The following is a 21131-nucleotide window of genomic DNA, read 5'->3' on the forward strand; positions in this document are numbered from 1 at the left end:
ATGTAGAGAAAGGAAAATCTCAGAATAAAACGAATATGCCAGATTGAAAGATTATAATAGCAACTTATCACATAGTCTGTACAGTTCACCTATAGTATGTATGTGCAGTTTCATATTATTCATATAAAAAGAGTTACATATCACTCTATGTGATTCTAGGTGGTCCAAATAAGCCAATACAAGTATTGTGCAGCGTTCGGTTTATTGTTTGGCCTTTACTGTGAGAAAACCTTTTTAACCTCAAATTCTGGAATGATTTGGTTTCAATGAAACGTTTATCGAGTCGCAAAAGGGAATGGATAGATCTGACCTGTCAATCAAACCGCCAGCAATTTTTTTTTGACCAAACAAATATAGGTTACGAATTCACTGCGTAAGTATGCGTTCCTATCCGCAATGTTCGATCATAAGTACTAAACCACTCTTGAGTACATTTAATATATTTTTCATTTGTGAAAATATAGAATAAGGAACAAAGCCAATAGGTTTATAATGGAAGAAAATACCAATTTATATATTAAAGTCCAAGTTTCGAGATCAATGTACTGCTCTTTGCCATTTAATCCCCGCATTATTGTATGCACAGAAGGTACACTTAGTAAAAAGGGTAAGATTTTAATGCTTTCGGTCTCAGTGACAAAATAAAACATAGTTGAGTACTCGATTGTTTATTAATTATATGGCTTTTAAAAGCTCAGGAAAGTTGATAGCTGAGAAATTGATATCAAAGGTAAGAAAATGGGTAAGCTCAATGCTAATTGGAATAAACTATAAAATTTGTCTTTCAATACGTCCGTTTTCATACGAGCTTGTGCTGTGTCTGGTACACGAGACACAACATATAATACAAGTTCTAAAGGAAAATTAAATTTACAGCACACGTTGTTTATTGGGTAGTAACATTCTCTATTTATTACAATTTAGCCAACTTAGTTAAAATGAGAAAGACAAATTGTAAACATTAGGACATAAGAAAGAGTTATATAAAGCATCATTGATTAACAAAGTTTTTAAATAAATAGTTTTGCGTTTACATGTATATTGCTAATAATATTTAATAGGCGGATATCTAAGCGTATTCCAACCAGGCAGGACTTGCAAAGGTAGAGAAAGTAATCTCTCAGAATAAAACGAATATATATATATGCGAGCTTAAAAGATTATAATAGCAAATTTATCACATAGTCAGTACAGTTCATCTATAATATGTACAGTGCAGTTTCATAGTATTCATATAAAAAGTGTTATATATCACTTTATGTGATTTTAGTTGGTCCAAATGAGCCAATCCAATTATCGTGCAGTTTTCTGAATATTGCTTGGCTGTTATTATGGGAAGATTTTTCTAACCTCAAATTGTGGAATGATTTGGTTTCAATGAAAACGTTGTTTGAGTCACAAAAGTGAATGGAGAGTTCCGACCTGTCAATCAAATATTTGACCAAACAAAAATAATTTACTAATTCACTGCATAATTATGCGTTGCTATCTACAATGTTCGCTCACAAGCACGAAACCACGCTTGTGTACATTTGATATATTTTTCACATGTGAAAATATAGAATAAGGAACAAAGCCAGTAAGTTTTAATATTTCATACTTTAGTATATAGTAAATTAATGATAATCACATTTCATATATGAAAACATGAAAAAATTTAAACTAAGGACATTATGTGATAATTTGTAATACAAATGTTTGAAATTGATATCTTCGATTTAAGGAATGTTCTCACACTTTTATTTGAATTATTTAATTATAAAAAAATATTTTTATTTTCGAGCTAGTGATATCTTAAATTGTTGAAAAGGTGAACCTAAAAAATATTTATTTTGTCTATCATGTATTGCAAATTTCATCATGGTGATATAATTCACAGTTTGTCCGTTATAAAGTATTGATTTTATAACAACTGCTGCAAAATTGTATGACATTAATGAACTAAGATAAGACCCACCGCACGTATTAGCTAACCAAGGTAAAAGCTGATTCCGGTAGACACCAGCCGACTGTAGTTGTCTATTTCGATGAGCCATTATTATTGCTTTCTTTAGAACAGACTATGATACAATATCGTTTTGTATACGGATGTTATATAATTTAAAAGTACTGATTATCAATGATACCCTTACAGAATGCTATCATAATGTGATGAATATATATGTATGCGCAGTTCATTAGGCCCTTATTCAACACAGATTCTGAAAGAATCGTGCATTCATGCGAGAAAGTTTCAAAATATAGTCAGGAGTATGTTTCTGTGGATCTGTTGATCATGCTACTGAATCCGCCGTTTTGAGGACCGTTTGTGAGTCAGAGTAACAGTAACCTGACGGGCGGAGCCTACCGTGGCAAGTCGAAACTGTCAATTGGTAAAAATTAGTCTTGCCTGGCTGTATAATTTTCCCTAACAGGGGCTTGTGATATCTTGTAAAACATATCATCCGATGAAATGTGGCAAAACACCCCAAGACCAAAAACAACAACAGCAACAAGTAAAGCCCAGTTGATAGCGGGTGTATGGGCTGGGGGATTGTGGTGGGCTATTATAGTTGTATAATGAAATCCATCCTATATAAAAGCATGGTTTAAATATTAACTTATACAAGTAAATAAACCCACCACTGTTCACAGCAGGACGTGTACGTAAACCCGCCCACCAACTGGCAGAACGTTATCCAACCAAAGCATATTTACCTAGTAAATATGTGATGCAATTTCGACTCAAAATTATTTTATTTACGTCTTCTTTTGTCTACTATTCTAAATCAAAGTATGGAAACATCCGGCCAAAAGTACACAAATAAATGTCTGCATCTAGTAATCATCCTTGATATGAAAATCCATCAATGTAACGTTTAGTTGTGAAAGTGACACTTTAGGACAAGCAAGGATCGTCTACTGTTTTCTATCCAATACAGTACTGTATCAAACAAAGTGATATAAAACGCATTGAACATTCTGTATTGAAAAATGATATGGTCTGTGTAAAATGTTACGTTTATTCAGAACAATGCATGTTCTTTGATTTATAGTTTGTTAAAAGCATTATCTACTTTTAAACATTAATACTTGTTTAAATTTTTTGCGACTATGTTTTACGCACAACACATGAAATATACAAAGTCTGTCAGAATGAACGAAAATATTCGTTCTTCGTTTTGTCTAAACGATTTCCACTACAAAAACAATGGTTGATAAAAAGATTTTCAAATGGGTAATGATCTAATACTGAATTTATGAGCCAGCCTAGCAAAACCTGAACATTATTAAATTAGTTTTATATATTCAATATTAAATTATGATGTTCGGAAATATATGCTCTCGAATAAATAAGGAAAATAAAAACTTATAAAAGTAAAACGCAAATACTAAGATCTGGAGAGTTGAAATAATCACTGTTGCGTAGCGCACATGTATGTATGATTAGATCATGAGATTTTTGTACATGTACACTAATAATATCCAGAATTAACTTTCAGCTGAAAGTGTCTGCCAAAAGGTATTCCAACCCACCAAGCACTGAAAGCGTATAGAGCGGAAATGATTTGAATTTTTAAGCTTACATCAGATGAAAATATTTTGATTACAACGAACATCGAGAGAATATAACACAATGCATTTGATAGGTAAATAAGCTAAAATTTAAAGGGACTTTACAAGTTGACAAGATGACTAAGAAATACTTTCGATACAAATGATCATTTGTACATGTATATTACAAGTATATTCCATGTATATTGCCAGTATATAAGTTACAAATAAGGGCGTGAAAAGTTCATATTTTAAAATCGTGATTTAGTGTATATACTAGTGACAAAGCAAGTGAGGGAGTAAAAGCGAAAAGTTTGATGAACGGTGAAAATAATGAATAGACAAAATGCCACGAACTGATTATGGAAGTATAGAAAGAGACAGAGACAAACATATAATGAATGTGTCTTAAAACACAGATGGATGAAAATGAACGCAATGAATTGCATCATAAATGTCACCTAACAGTACACAAAGTCACCCGAAAATCAAAACGGGAAAAGCAATAATAGGGCAAAAGGGAAGGAACTGAAGATGTACCGAAACGTTAAACTGGTTACTATCTGCTGAAGAAAAAGACAAATATCAAAGATAATTATTGTACCTAATTGCATTCAACGAGAATTTTAGGCAGGGGACTCAACAAAACACACATGCAAGAAATCACCTCATGTGAAATAAGATGTTTGAGGAAAACGGTAAAGAAGATTAAAAAAGATCGGATATGGAAGGAGACGATCAGAGAAAAGGATGGAACAAGTCCTGTCTTAGATTAAATAGAGAAGCAAAGACATAAATGGCTTAGACAGGTCATCATAATGAACGGCGCACACGCCGCAACACAAGTTTCCAAAACAAAAAGTCAAGACTTGAAAGGAAAATGGAGACCAAAGAAAAATGGATTGATGGAGCAAAGATAAAACACAATACTAAAACATGCCAATTCTCAGACCTAGCCCATTTCCGGAAATTCTCCCTTCAAACGCGTTACGTCACAAACAATATTTCAAGACAAGACAGGACAAGTTATTTTTTTTATTAAAGTGATATCAAAAATAGATAGGCATGTTTCAAAATCTAGCTTTGCGTATAGATTGAACAGTTGCTTTAAAAGTGACAACGTATATGATAAATTAGCGAGTTGTTCAAGTTGTCTTTGTTATCTAATCTATGTAAAAATGTATAGAAAAAGAGGACTTAAACCAATGCAATGGATTTTGGCTTACTTATTCTCATGTTACAATTATTAAGACGTCAATAATTAATGCAGGTTCTCGCTTTTATCTCGCTTGTTGTTTTTGTTTTCTCCATGAAATACAGAACCTTTCGTTGGCATTGCTACTACGCTTAAAAGTAGCACAAAACATCTTCTCACACCAAATTTGTAAAAATCGTATTGTAATGTTTAAACCGAAACATTGATTGCCTTTTTCTATTAGTGTATAGTTTTGAAACTTCTTAATGTATATTATATCGAAGAAATCAGTCACTTAACGATGGGAGGTATTTCTTTCTAAAACCATAGCTAATGAAGTGTCCGGTTTGCAGTCATTATACGGGGTGCATTAAGTATAAATTTGTTGTTATTGTTGCTTAGAAATTTCTACATTTCGCTTTTATCATCGTTGTCAATAGGGACAGGACAAAACACCTCACGATATTGAACGAAACGCATTTGCCTTACAACATTTATCAGTGTATATAGCGAAATTTTTATTTAATATATTCTTTCTGTCGATGTCTGTTTTGTTCTGTCTCCCTGTGTCTGTCTGTCTGACTGTGTCTAGAAATTTGGGAATGTTGTACTAGTATTGATTCTTTACAATGATACAGGTCTAGAATCTAATCATGTATCTCAAAGTTACAGCTCGATCTAGGTGAACGCAATCAATTTCGTCTGAAATAAGATTACATAATACACAATATCAGTGATAATTAATTTGAAAAAGTTCCTTTTCTTTACAGTTATTATTATACACTTTTCACGTATATTTTATAGAATGCATAAACTGTGTGCATGAAATTATTAATTGGAAGTATATGCTGGTGCTGAATGCTTTTAATATTTTGCATTTTGCCACTTTGGTACTCTTTGAAAAGGTAACTGAAGCATTATAAGAAGTTAAATAATGTAGGCCTTTACAATCGAATGTTAAGTCTATGAATGAAAACGTACAAATGGTGTATACGTTAAGGACGATCGGCTCATTTGTGACGTTAAAAGTGTTCATATTCACTGGCATCAATGACACAAATGAAATTCAAGTGAAGTACATACATAATATTCAAACATGCTTTATACGTGATGAATCTTTAAACAAATTATTTACATACGAAGGCTGAAAGTAGAACATATAGATGTTGAAGTACTTTTGGAAAGGTGCGTAAAATTGAACGGATTTCTTGCACGAAAATCGAAAAAGGAGCAATGCTAGTTATTATTCTGAGAAATAAAAATTGATGAACACTGAAATCATCTGTCCCCACTAACAGCACAAACGATATGCAATGCAAACAGCTTTAATAAAGAAATACACGAACTTGCACACATACCCTCAAAACTATCTATATATTTATATATCTATAAATATATCTATCTATATATCTATCTATATATCTATCTATATATCTATCTATCTATATATATCTATCTATATATCTATCTATCGCTCTCTCTCTCTCTATTTATCTATCTATATAACTATCTATATATCTATATATCTATCTATATATCTATGAATATATCTATCTATCTATATATTTATCCATCTATATATATATATATATATATATATATATATATATATATATATATATATCTACATATCTATCTCTCTCTCTATATATATATATATCTATCTATCTATCTCTCTATTTATCTATATATCTATATATAGATCTATCTATATATCTATATATCTATCTATCTATCTATCTATCTATCTATCTATATATCTATCTATCTATTTGTCTATATATACATTTGTGATTAAAGGGAAACGAGGCTTGCTGTGCATTGACCGAGTGTATGAACATATGAACTCCTTCCATTCCTGCCGAGGGCGTCCGCTACAATATCTTGTTATGTGCCTTTTGTGTCTATTTACAATCATCTTTGCATATTAGTAATTTGATTGTTTTTTTTTTTTATGTTCGATTTTTATTCAAATTGAATAAATCAATGTAAGACACATTTATGATTAAAAAATGAATGAAAGTTTAATGAAGGAAGTATAGCACTAAAAACAAACTGTTAGCTTCGTTAACAATGAATGCCCAGCCCAGCCATTCACGTACCGGCGCGTGTAAATTAGTGTGCAGTAGCAAATAAGCGAATAGACGAATCAACATGAGGTACTTAAACTATTTTAATATATTTACAGTTGCTCTAAGTCATTATTCTGCTTTAATCAACATTATTGCCGATCATAAAACTAGCTCTCTCTCTCTGTCTTTGCTCGGTTTGACTTAACTTTTTTCATTATTTATAGTTGCAAAGACATCATAACGTAAGACGATACAATCATTTACGCTTTTCTTTGCTTGGATTTTCGCTCGTATCTTGCTATTATGGTCCAGCCAGAGACTCAGACTCGAGTACAGTTGTATTACAATGCTGGACAGAGTTAAAGGTCAACATTTAGTAGCATTTGAAAAATTCAACAAATAATTTATTTCTTTAAAATACAAAATAAAATTGTAAGAAAAAGAAAAATAAGTTACTGCGAATGAAATTCGAAATATTTGTAGAACGAACACGAATCCTAATAATTACAATATTGAATACAATTTAGTATGAGACCCCACACAAATCAAAGCTGAAGATATTTATATTGTACCTCGTAAAGTGTTGATGTGCCAACAGTTTGTTGTTGAATCACATAATATAAATCTAGCTTGAATACTATATACATCTCAGCGAACGTCTCAGTTTAAGCATATTATTTTGTATGAATATTTTGTATTTCCAAAGTAAAAAGGTACTTGAATTAATTAATTTGAAGAAATACATTCCAGCCCGAAACAAGTTACTTGTCACAACATATCATACAGCTTGATTTTTCTAGATCTTAAAACAAGAATGAAATATGCGTTATTACAAGATTATATAGTCGTCTACTTGACCTCAGGTCACAATTAACATTTTCAAAAACATCAATCCTTTAATCGATAATAAATGTCTAGAAACATCTTATTGTTTACAAAATAAAATGTTAGTTAATTTTAGAAAATCTGTTACATAAACTAAAATATATAAATAGGATTATGTTAGGTACACCATATATATTGTAGGGGTATCCAAATAACATAGACCCTAGCCCAGGTAAACATATTTACTTTTTTAATAAAGATCCTGATATAAATCCATACACACACATCACACAGATTATATTTTAGTAATGTGTTAGTTGTTTACCCAAAAGCAAAGAGTCAATGATTCAGGTCAAATAGAAAAACAATGATTTCGGACAAGGTTCAGTAGAACATACAATGTTATATGACAACAGCATATAATGAAATACAAGATACAAAATATATAACAAAAACAATGCAAATCAAATATACATGACACTTTTGATTCACCGGGAATATGAATTTGAGCTGTAAATCTCTGTCGAAATAAGTTTATCTTCTACGCAATCCACCCAGATGATCTTGTGATATTATCATCTTCGAAAGAGTTTGCAAAATCGAGGTTATTGTGTAGTCGTTCGTCATCAATGTAACAATGATTCAAATTGTATTGAAGAGCATACACTTAAAGGAATATCAAATTAAATTTAAGCTCTGCATATTGAAGCATAATGCGATAGTTTTCGACTTTGAGACCCAATCAAGCTTTTGCTAATTGCAAAGAAACGTGGTCACATATACAATAGTACTGGTTCTTTTTTTATTAATTTCCATCTACTAAATAAGATGCAAAGAGCAAGTAATTAAATGATTTAAAATGTATTTACACTGCTATGACACTTAACCCTTTTTAAAGAGCTGACTGAAAAAGCTAATATAATATAAGTCTTACGAAAATATATTCAAAACGTAATGAATGGCTGCTTTTGTGAAATGGTAACCTTTCATAGGCAGATGCAGTTTGTAGGTATCGTCCAAAATATGTTTTTAGAACACAAATACATCTGGCAAACCAGCATATATATCTATCTCTCTCTCTGTCTGTCTCTCTGTCTGTCTGTCTCCCTCTCTCTCTCTCTCTCTCTGTATATATATATATATATATATATATATATATATATATATATATATATATATATATATATATATATATATATATATATATATATATAGGCCATTTGTATCATATTTAAAATGTGCTTCCTTGAGAGAAATGTGATTGTTAAATAAAGGACCATAACGGCAAGTTTACCCTTTATAACTGAGGGTTGCGATTTATTTCGATATTCTCTCACCCGCCTACTTCTTGTTAATAGATATATGCCACTATACATCATTCATTTGATAATTTTGAAATCAATCATATTCAGAGAACATTATTGACATAATTAAACGATCAAATTTACGATTTATGTTGCAACTACCGTACACAGCATATCATGTTATCCATAAATAATGGAAAAATGCAAACAATTCTGAATCACATTAAGAAATATCGCAGGACAATTTATTTTCTTAGAGCTTGCTTGCCTTCTTGCTTTTATGTAGGGTATGATTTTTATTTATACATAGTGCTGTTGTCTTTCATTATTCAATACGCACTTGTATTTTATATCTTTTGAAGCAACTTTTGACTTATTTATGTGATGTAGGTTGTTATTAAATTGAAATAGTCGACATGGTTTTATTCGAAAACAATATATAATTACTGTACAATTTACCTTAAAACAGTTTAATAAATATGTTCACGAATGATACACTTGCTGTGAAATTTAAATTGTCAAAAATACTTGTCTGTCCAAAACGTAAGTTCAAATCATATCCGTTTAATATCAGCATGAATTGTGCTTTGTCACACACAAACATAATGTTTTACTTACCTCAATCAATCCATAATAACCTTTTCAAAATAATTTTGTTTTTAATATGACGAATGTTCGTTCAAGATTGAGCACGTGCATTCAGAAATTGACCGTCAGGTGATAAGGTCTGCTATTGCTGGTTTCAGGGTGATTAGGTTTGTAATGCGGGAGTATATGTCGAGCGATCTGCATTCACGTTAGGAAGAAAGAAACACTTTGATATAGGTAGTTTAATATAAGTCGTCAACGCCCTTTGCTTAAGAGCCATTTCAGTGTGATACATCACAAGGTACTTTATGCTTACTATCAAGGTACTTAATAACTTGCTTGTCGTTGTGTCCTTTACAATCCTCAGCTACAAATAAAGGATTTCAACTCGGTGTTTTGAATACTAAATGCTTTAAAATGATGTAAGAAAGTATTGATCCAATATGATTCGATATGCTAGACGCGCGGAATTTGCGCCTACTGTAGGATACATAAATACAGGTAATACATATATATATCTACTGTTCATGCGAACACTATGCAACTGAGTAGGTAACAAATATTCATTATGAATTTATAATTTAATAAAGGTAATGTCTACACATGTGCGTTGATAATTGACATGCATTAAATGACTTTTCTAACTTATGCTGAACATTGTCCAGCTTGTTGAAATAGATAATAAACCAATTTTACAATCAGCACTAATCGAGGTCACGTGGGTTATAACATTATATCGTTGACTGAAATGAAGGCTATGATTTGGGCGAATGCTATGTATCTTCGTTGTTGATTGCAATTTTAAATCTGATATTTTTATATCACTATTTCAAAACTTGAGATAAAAACATTTAAGTCCATGAAATAGATAAAAGGGCCTGAGGACAATGCATCCTCATCTCTATATAGCAGATTGGTATCCAACCAAAAGATGTCAACAAATCAAAAAAATGTGACATGCACAATCAACGCAATCTCGCTATTGTCAATATTGATCTTAAATGTTCAGCAATTAATATTATTTATTCACTGAAACTATTTCCTCACAATATCTTGCATCACCTGTTTAACATAGTAATACTGATGACATGGATATATTGTTACGAATCCATCAATGTTTTTTTTTTTTTTTTCAAAGCAAAGAATAAAGAAGTATAAGAAAGTAAACTACTTTGACGGAAAAGTGATTACTTTACGAAACCACGAGTTATACAAAATAATCTCCGTAAATGAGACTGGCAGTAATTAGCTATGTTATCGGTGCGGACGCCGATATATACAAACATAATATATATATATATATATATATATATATATATATATATATATATATATATATATATATATATATATATATATATATATATATATATATATATATATATATATATATATATATACATATGTGTGTGTGTGTGTGTGTGTGTGTGTGTGTGTGTGTTTCTATTGGATTGATTAGTCATCGCAAAAGGTGTTTGAATGTTACATGTATCACGATTATTCTTAATTACTTCACTGATGGATACTTATTTGAACCATGCTTAGTATATATATGCACGAGTATATGACAGGTACAATTTGGCAAACCTATACGGTCATTATAGTAGTGTGGTTTGCTTCGGACTTTTAAGGTACAGAAACACAAGCTTAGTTATTGGAGTAAAGAAACTTGACGCACCGCTGTTTGTGATATGTACTGACTTGATGGTAAAAATATAACCCTTACCCTTCAGTCGAGGATCCATAGTACGGATCACTGAGGCAAGTTATCCAGCCTTCATATAAAAAACAAGACAAAGACAAAAAATAAACAGCCCGATCACATTCAAGGACCAGTATAAGTGTTTGTTGCACGAGGCAGGAGAGCCTCTAAATCCATAAGCTGTCGGAAAATATATATTGTAATCAATCTTTCGTGTTTTCGCTAAAATTTATAAAAGAAAAATATTCAAAAACAGAGCATTTCCTTTCCAGTAGTTTTGTCTATCATAATCTAACTGTATTGTGTGTTTTACTTTTCGCTCGTGACAGTAGATTATACTTTCTTATGAAGAATTAAATTGGTGAAAATACTTTTATCGCACATACGTGAGCTATATCTAAACAGGGAATTAGAGGGGATTTAACATTCTGGACTCCTTTTTTCATTACAAAACGGGAATTTTGTTTAATTTTAATTTTAATTTTAATTTTCCTTACTTTTATATTTGATCAATACTTATTAATGAAAATTCATCCTGATATCGAGTTTACTAAAGCAATATTCTACTATTGAAACAATATGCGTATGCATAGCCCATTGTGAAATCACAATCCGTATCGTTATATCAAATTCCCTTATACAAACACATTAAAAACCTTTTTATTTTTAATATATGCTATTAATAAACGTATAGACACACACACGCATACGTACGTACAAACATACATACGTACATACATACATGCATACACATACATACATACACACATACCCACCTACATACATACATACATACATACATACATACATACATACACATACATACCCATAACCATCAAACATTAATGCAAATGAACACCAATGAACGGTATGTCGAACTTTAAATATCCATTTTCTTACAAATAACTTGCGCTTATGCAGCTCATTTAGTGGAACCACAGTGAGACCTGTAATGGAAATGTTGATGGCTCGATGCAAATCAAAATGCGTCTGAATCGGTTGATACTTTGTATCGTTGCGCATGGCATTTTTGTCATTCTTTCCAAAAGATATAGCCAAAATGATTCCCGAATACTTCTAAACAAACAGCCAGACTTGCAGTGACGCTGCTTGCTACTGTACATATATAAATGACAGAGTCGTGCCTCTTAGACGCGGTAAGCAGTTATGAGGTTTCTCATCATTGAGACATTTTTGTCTGGAAACACTACTAAGGAATGTAATGCTAAAAATAACCTAGAACAATATAGAACAACAATCCATTTACAATGAATTGTAAAAAGAAATAAAAAAATTAAAATCGTTAATAGTCGCGATAGATACATCGATAGTTCGAAATACAGTTAAATAGATTGATGGATAGATACAAGGAAGGATGGATATATGTATATATATATATATATATATATATATATATATATATATATATATATATATATATATATATATATATATATATATATAGATAGATAGATATATAGATAGCTACATATATAAATAGATTGCTATATAGATGGATATGTGTTTGGATATATATATATATATATATATATATATATATATATATATATATATATATATATATATATATATATATATCTTTAGATATATGGAAGGACTATGGATATCTATCTATCTATCTATCTATCTATCTATCTATCTATCTATCTATCTATCTATCTATCTATCTCTGTATGTCTGTCTCTCTCTGTATATATATATATATATATATATATATATATATATATATATATATATATATATATATATATATATATATATATATATATATATATATAATATAATATAATATAATATATACATCGATTGATCGTTCAAAATATAGATAGACAGACGTTTAATGTTATACGGTCATCGACCATTAGAAGTTAACACTAGTAGAAAATCGTTTCTGCAACGCGGGTACTACGATAATATAACCTATGCTTACATTCAGCAACGCGAGGTATGGACAAAGGGGAGTAACTCATGATATAGCGGAGATCCAATTAAAGAATCTTTAAAGAGGTTTGTCTATTTACCTGACTGATGAATATAAAATAGACATAATTTTTCTCAACCTGAAATGTATATTTCTGTGTACAAAATCGGTGATGATCATAAAACATATAGCAAGCACAGCTTTGGTTGCGATAGTTTGTGGTTATCTAAACTTTTCTTATTCGAATGTACAAATAAAAGCGAAATATGTTACTCCAGTAACTCATAAGTGACATGACCATTTACTATCAGCAATTTCATGTCCTTATTTTCTGAATTTGAACAAATTACGATATATGATGTACTAAGTTAAATATTTTATTATCGATGACAAAACACTAATGATGCTAGTCGTAGCAACCGTTTGCTAACTCATCAGCCGATATTCTTCTGTGCACGGACCAACGTGCACAATTTCCTAACTTATATACCCTACTGTATACAAAGAGAGTAGATTGTTTTCTTTATTACGGACGGGTGACAATACTGTGAATGAACCACAGTTCCGCTCTCGGTCTGTAACATGTCCTCCTTTTGTCTATATATAAAAAGATCAGGTGATGCAACAATTCCTCTAAGCACGCTGGTTAAGTTATAGTGGTGCCAGAAACATATATTGTAAAGGAATATATCCTATACGGCAATCAATCACTGTATTAATATTAGTGTATTGACAAGTCGAAAGCAAATATCATCTTTTGGGAAGTATAATCTCAATGGAATATTCTATTAACATACAAAAATCGTCATCATTTTTGCTAGCAACTGATCAGTTCAGTGACTTGAATTGCTGCTTAATATTTCTTGATTTAGTTCTTGGATTGAATTGACGAGGGATTTACCTGAAAAGTACAGACACTCGACTAATGACTAATACTTTCTCTTGTACTGATACTGAAAATGTACAAATAGGGGGTAGATTCAGGCGTAATGGTGAACGAGTTTACACTTGCATTGTCCTACGTCAATAGCTAAGAACGGAGTTGGTGCGAATCCAGCGTGATTTATCTTGTTGTTATATTGTTATAGCTGCGTTTTATAGTTTTCATTTATTTTCTTTATGGAAGATGATTGAACAAATAAGCTATTTCTCTTATCACACAGAATAATTAAGATTCATACTCATAATATCCAGTTGCACTTTTGAATTGGTATGCAGTTAGAATGGTAATGAACTGATGCATATTAACAAATAGGCTTATAATTTCGTGATCGTAAGTTATATTATGCAAATTTCCTGAACGACGCAAAGTCAGATATACAAGCTGCTGCGCATTGCATTTTATAAGTTTTACAAAGTAAAAAACAAGACAAAGACAAAAAATAAACAGCCCGATCACATTCAAAGACCAGTATAAGTGTCAAGCTGATGCAACTACAAATCAACTCTTTCTATAGAGACAAAAGCTAATGATAGTATAACGTTACATGAACGATACGAGTTGTTTATTATTCTAGTGTTTATTCCATACATCCCTTTAAGTGTCTCTTTAGCTTTTCCAACTAAGGAGTTTGTCAACACATGTGCGTTTGTGGGTGTATACAGGTGAGTCCACATGCAAACATTGCTCTCAGTCCCGCTTCAGTGGTGGAGAGTGGCAGTACTATAACATTCAGATAAATTGATTTACAGAAGCATCACATATGATCACATATGATCCATCCTAAATCGGAAACATATTTTGTTTTAATTGCGTCTGTTTAGAAACCACTATACACCTTTGGAGATACACATCTGCATTCTCTTTTGTTCTCGCAACCAACAAGAACTCGCAGCACGGCCACACAGGCAAGAAAAACTACAACATACGACGACAACACCAGCTACAGAAAACCATGAAAACCACCAAAAGGCAGGAACGAACAAAATGTTTTCCAGTTGCACAAACGAAAGCAGAAATCACACTTCTGCTACAATACGGCTTGGGCTAAACCACATCACACATAAAATCGAAGGTCTCCTCGAATGCAAAAACGTATGCAATCACCCATAATATGGGTATCCGGTCTGTTGGAGGAGCTAGTAAATATGCACGAGCTGCTTCAGTTCGTCTAACGCAGCAACCACTAATCGCCAGTAGCAGACAAAGCCTATTTGCAAGTGGTCAGCCCCCAAGCTCTTCAGACTTTCTCCGAGTCAAGAACAGTGGTTTATATGCTCTCAACGCCATACAGGACGACACAATTTGACTCAAGGGGATTGAACTTGGTCCGACGCCATGCTTCATTATCTAGAACAGACGCAAGGATTTATAGGAAGGGCTCAATACGGTAATCTGATTTTGTAAAACGAAGACAGTGGTGGATTCAACTGCCTCTCTCTCTCTCTCTCTCTCTTTCTCTCTCTCGACTATCCGCCAACAGGGCTGCCCTCCAGCTGTTAGTTATACAACAAATGTTTGTATGAGATGGAGTGTGCTTGTATGCAAGAAATTTTTATCAGCAATGTCGCAAACTTAGATGAAGCGCGGAGGAATTGCCAGCATCGAGATATTGTTGTACAGTCTTTTTCTAAACGATACAATTATGGAAACCGTTATCAGCATGGCTTGTGCGGACTCAACTGTGGAAGGAGGTGGCTAGAAGTGGGGACGAGGTCGATATTGACAGAACTGAGCACCTGCATGAGTGTCAGAGGAGCAAGGCCAAGGCACAACTATTTCTTGAAGAGCTATAGGCTAAGCCCGACAGGCAACAATCTCGTCTAGAATGCATTGGAACACCTTCGGACAGGCCAGCCAAGAGCATCTATTTAAGACGGGGTCCCGGAAGTACCTTCAGAATTTTTTCTCTCCGGCCCGACTAACGGAAGCCTTTCCTATCTTTTAGGCTGAAAGTGCTAGGCTCTCATGACAAACTAAAGTCTCGAACCGGAGTGATAATGAGACATTGCTGGCAGGATTGGTATCTACCGAGGATGAGGTTGAGCCTTCTCGTCCCTTCGGAAAAATGTCAGTACATTGGCAATGTCCATGGCATCCCTATTCAAATAAACACATACACAAACATACATATATATATTTATATCGATCAACATATAGTTGATCCTGTTCACGAAAGGTATGTACAGATTAGGCATAAACGACACAGGTACGACATTTTCAACTCCCCAAAATATCCCATATGCGGCTTTCGTATTTCATACGTAGTCTTTGGCGATAACCTGTCCTGTAAGTCTGAGGGTGAGAGCAACTCAAATATGAACACATGGAGAGGATCAAAGGGAAACTGTAAGTGGTGGGTGGCCTATTTCCGGGGCAGATAGCCCAGATGGATATACTAGACAGTTATAGTTTTTATGTCCCACGCCCCCAAAATATTTTTTTAAGAAAAAATGTTCAATAAATAGTTGCATAGAATAAATAGAGGACACGGCGTTCCAGTGCCAATTAAACAGTGACTCATCCGAAAGATTTGGGTATCTGGGTTGGATGGACATATACAATAGGAGATTGCATGCAGAAATGGAGGGCGTTCAAGCTGTTCTTCCAGAGCCTGGTATGGCAGGCGAGCACGCCGTATCTCTCCCTTGAAAGTCATCTATCAGGCGGCAAGGGATATATCTCCAGCGGAGAATGACTTTTATAGCGCCATAGAGAAGGTATAGCAGCTTCCAGAATTTTCAATTTATGCAATAACTGTTTTCTCATCGGCAACTGCGACCTAATGTCCGCAGTTTTATAATGAGAAACCGACAATCGGATACGGATGGGGATCTGAATCTCTCGACATTTCCAAAAGGTAAGTTATATATTGGCTTGTGCATAAATAACACTTCCAGAATTCCGGTAAGGAATTGCATATCGATTTATATTCACGCGACCAAAAAGCGACGAATGGTTTAATCTGACAATATACAATGTGATTTCCAACCGAGCATCCCCAACAAGACTACGCTTCTCAACGACGCCTGTACACCTTCTACCGGTATGTACCAAGTGCCGATGTACTGAATAGAATCACAATAGATATGCTCATGTGCAAATACGTAGTAAACTATCCTCGTGTTTTAGTCTCCAAGCTATCACGAGGAATGTCATCATACTTTTCGCTTCCAGAATACAATCTGATTTCAATAACAACCGCTACTTTTCGAAGAAAACCCTTTTGGTCCCACTTTTTACATGTATAGCATTTTCTATCAAATGATTCTCAACCTTACCTGTTGAAAATCCACCTTGATTAACCTTTGTTTTCTCTGAGTATTTGATCTTTAGATTGATTGCCCGATGTATTGTCTTTGAGACCACATTTTGGATACTTCCACCAATTTATACTTCAGCAGATGGAAATTAAATATAAAATAAGAGCAAGAATCAACTTTCAATCTATTTCATGAGTTTAACATTTTACTTTGAAATAACAAAAAGTAGATGCTCTTTGCAAGGCAATATACATTTCGTGTTGCCAAGTCCATAAACACATATGTGACATAATTTCAAATCATCCTTTTTCGAACGCACTTTGGGCAAGTATATTTCGGAATATACATTAATGATAATATTGTCAAGCTATCAATTCATCACTTACTTCTGAATCAAAGACGCAACATTAAGGATTATGCATTTTATGTCGGCGTCCGAATTTATATATTAGCATCATTGATAGTACAATTCAGTTTAGAAACGGAATCCTTATCGTAGAAATAAGAAGCGCGTCTGAAAGTGCGTTACACTACTTAGAATTAGATTAATAATGACGCTACTACATACATCGAGTCTTTGTTCATATATAAAATAATATGTCAAATGTATACCGACAATATATCAGTAAACCTAGTTTCCAAAGAATGACAAATAAAAAAGAAAATGTTCCAGATGTATGTAAGTTATATAAAATATGTATAATGACTTAAGGACAATCCATTATTTTTAAAGTTGATAATTGTATGATGTTTGCAGCAGATTCGTATCTTTGTACAGTGGGACAAACTATCAAGATGGAAAAAAGATCATAATTCATAATTGTCATGCAATATCTAAACGTAAAGTATATAGCCAATGCATTCTATATCTGTCTAACCTTGAACTATAACTAATGTGGCGTAATAAATTAAGTACCGCTTTTGCAACCATTTAACACAACTTTACTAATTCTTAAGCGAATACCTTCAGTAAAAGCACGCTGTTTATACTATATGAGTCCTAGAATAGTGGTGGCGCATCTCGAGGTGCCCAGAATATATTCGCAGGTTTCCAGTTCCAACAGTTTTTAATATCCAGTTTTTCTCCAGTTGATGCTGAGTAGGGAACAAATCCAAGGTCAACCATGTACTTCAAGGTGTTAAGAATAGCTTCTGACGGACATGCTGTGCCTGCAGTGTTCCTGAATAACGCCATGTAGAACCATTCCATGAACAAGTACCTTACGTTTGCTTTCTTAAAAAATATATCCGAAGCTCTTAAGGCCTTGCATTCGTAGCCTTCTGCAAAGCAATACAAAATAGTAGAATTATTTAAGCGTTTGGGTTGCTTGCTTGCATACACTATGTTAGTCTACTTTTCACCTACTAACATATCTGTCTACCTACCAACATGTGTGCATACACACACACACACCTACCTACCTACCAACCTACCGACTTCCCTTCCTACCTACCTACCTACATATATACATACCTACCTACCTACTTGCCTACCTACCTACCTACCTACCTACCTGCATGCATGCATGCATGCATGCATGCATACATACATACATACATACATACATACATACATACATAAATACATACATACATACATATATACATACATAAATACTGGGCGCCGAGTGGCTGAGTGCATCCAAAGCGCTCTCCGTTATGGATCACTACCATCTCACCTCTGTCTGCTCGGGTTCGACTCTAGGATTCGTCCAATGTGGGTATGAGAGAAAGCTTGCCAGTAGCTTCTCGTGGGTCGGTGGTTCTACCCGGGTTTTTTCCGGGTTATTCCTCCACCATTAATACTGGCCGCAATGCATAGCATATCATGTGCTTTAAAATGGCGTTAAACCCCACAACACACATACAAACATACATACATACATACATACATACATACATACATATATACATACGTACATGACAGTATTCAATGATCGTGTTTCGATACCCATGTTGACCAGCGTAGGTGGGCTACCTATGTGCTTCCTTGGCAAAAATACTTAGCTTTCATTTTTTATGTGAATGCTATAGATAATTATGTGTGAAAAGGGCTTCAAAAGTAACACAAATAAGTTTAAAATGAGTGCATACTTACATGAATGCATCTGCAACTATGTGCCAACCTACATTTCTACTAACTGAGCTATATAACTGCCTTTCAATATGGATATGCATAAATCGATATAAACATACATAAATATATGCATTATTGTCTATCTTACCAATCTTTTAGGCTGCAATTGGACCTCAAACTGAATTTTAGTTCATTTTGTTATAAGGTAATCAGTTTTTCAGTTTAGGAGGAAATTGGTTTTGAAATATTGTTATCTTCTTCATAAAAATTCAATTAGTATTTGCATAAATTAAGGAGTATTGATCGAATGTAAAAGGTTGTTGAGTAAAAAGTAAATATAATCGAAATGCATATAATGCCGCCGGTCTGCAAAATAATAGCTTGCTTATGAATTATGTGCCATTGTCGATGTATCGAAGCGGAAATTTTGCTACAAGCAACAAATTTCGCTTAATAGCTGATCTCACTACTTTTGTAAGGATTTATTTGAATGTCCTTTGAACCAGACAATTACAACCATATTGTGTTGCTTGGTTTGATAAAGCAAAGGCTTAAAAGGCAAAAATCGTTCGGTTGCAAAGGAGTTCTTTCATGTCATATACAACTTTACTTACCTATATCCATTTTGATGATGACTTCATTGGTCAGTATAAGGTTCAGAAGGTCATTCAATGTAATTGACGATAGTGTATGTAGATGTACGTCATCACTTTTACCCTCTTTGATGATCGGAACAGCTCCCTGATTTTCCAAATTATTTCCCATTGTTACTGTTGCATGTCTGTCCGATACCGCGTGTTTCAAGAGGACTATACCTTCGGAAAAAATGTTTCTAGCAACTCCTTCTTCCAAGAGGAGGAAGTTTCGATCGTTTGGTTCGATTGCAATTACCGCACTATCCATTGCCCTGGCGAGGAGACTGAAGTATCCAATATTAGCCCCCATATCGATAAAAATAGCACCGGGAAAAAGTTTTATGGATTTTTGTATCAATATTGTTTCTTCATCTTCCCACAGGCCTCGAGTAACCAAGGATTTAGAGATCAGTATATCCTTCTCTAATGGGTGAACACATATTGTAAAAGACGGAATCGTTCTAGTGGTCGTGCAATTGATCGAACTGGTGTTTTCAACGTATAGTCTTTTCTTGAGATTATACAATTGAGATATACCCGTTTTCGAAACATTTAAATCACATAAGTTTTGACCTCCTACACTAACTATAATACTGCATGCATCTGAGATAAGCTTATGTTTTAAACATTCTTTTCCATCAACATGATGAAGATGATTGTTGTGTTGGTACTGGGGATCCATTTTCTGCAAATTGGCGTGAATGCCATCTGTGTTGAAGCTCGCAATTTCTTTTGAAGTGTTCGAGCGTAAACATCCAATGATTGGTTCAATTAAATAGACAACTGTAACATAATAAATGTGTTAGTTAAATATCGATCAATTAAATTAGCTATATGTCGATATTTATGTTTGTCGGTCGAATAATTGCTTTATCTTGTCTGCCGATCTATTCACTTGTTTCTTTTTAACCAAATTACTCCCGAACTGAAAAGTTATCCTTTTGGGCAGAATGGGGGAAAAACATCCTGCATTTTTGCAGCGTTTACTATCTGTTCATATATATATATATATATATATATATATATATATATATATATATATATATATATATAT

At 33.3% G+C, this 21131-nt stretch overlaps 1 protein-coding gene and 1 long non-coding RNA gene across 13 annotated transcripts in view; one reads left to right on the top strand and one right to left on the bottom strand.

Annotated features, from left to right (window-relative positions):
* Positions 1 to 21131, top strand: part of LOC149795836 (uncharacterized) — a 735181-nt gene that overhangs the window by 597392 nt on the left and 116658 nt on the right. The window lies entirely within an intron of this gene.
* The window catches only part of LOC149795844 (uncharacterized), a 31888-nt gene continuing 28294 nt past the window's right edge, over positions 17538 to 21131 (bottom strand). For all 8 annotated transcript variants that reach the window (XM_089965748.1, XM_089965743.1, XM_089965744.1 and 5 more), the window contains 2 exons: positions 20057 to 20860; positions 17538 to 18646 (listed from right to left, as the gene is read on the bottom strand). In XM_089965748.1, coding sequence (XP_089821874.1) covers positions 18366 to 18646; positions 20057 to 20860 — 1085 coding nt within the window. In that variant the 3' untranslated portion in view covers positions 17538 to 18365. The remainder of the gene's footprint in view (positions 18647 to 20056; positions 20861 to 21131) is intronic.

Source organism: Sinohyriopsis cumingii, chromosome 7, assembly GCF_028554795.1.
Source record: "Sinohyriopsis cumingii isolate HCF-2022 chromosome 7, ASM2855479v2, whole genome shotgun sequence".
In the NCBI taxonomy this organism is placed as follows: domain Eukaryota; kingdom Metazoa; phylum Mollusca; class Bivalvia; order Unionida; family Unionidae; genus Sinohyriopsis; species Sinohyriopsis cumingii.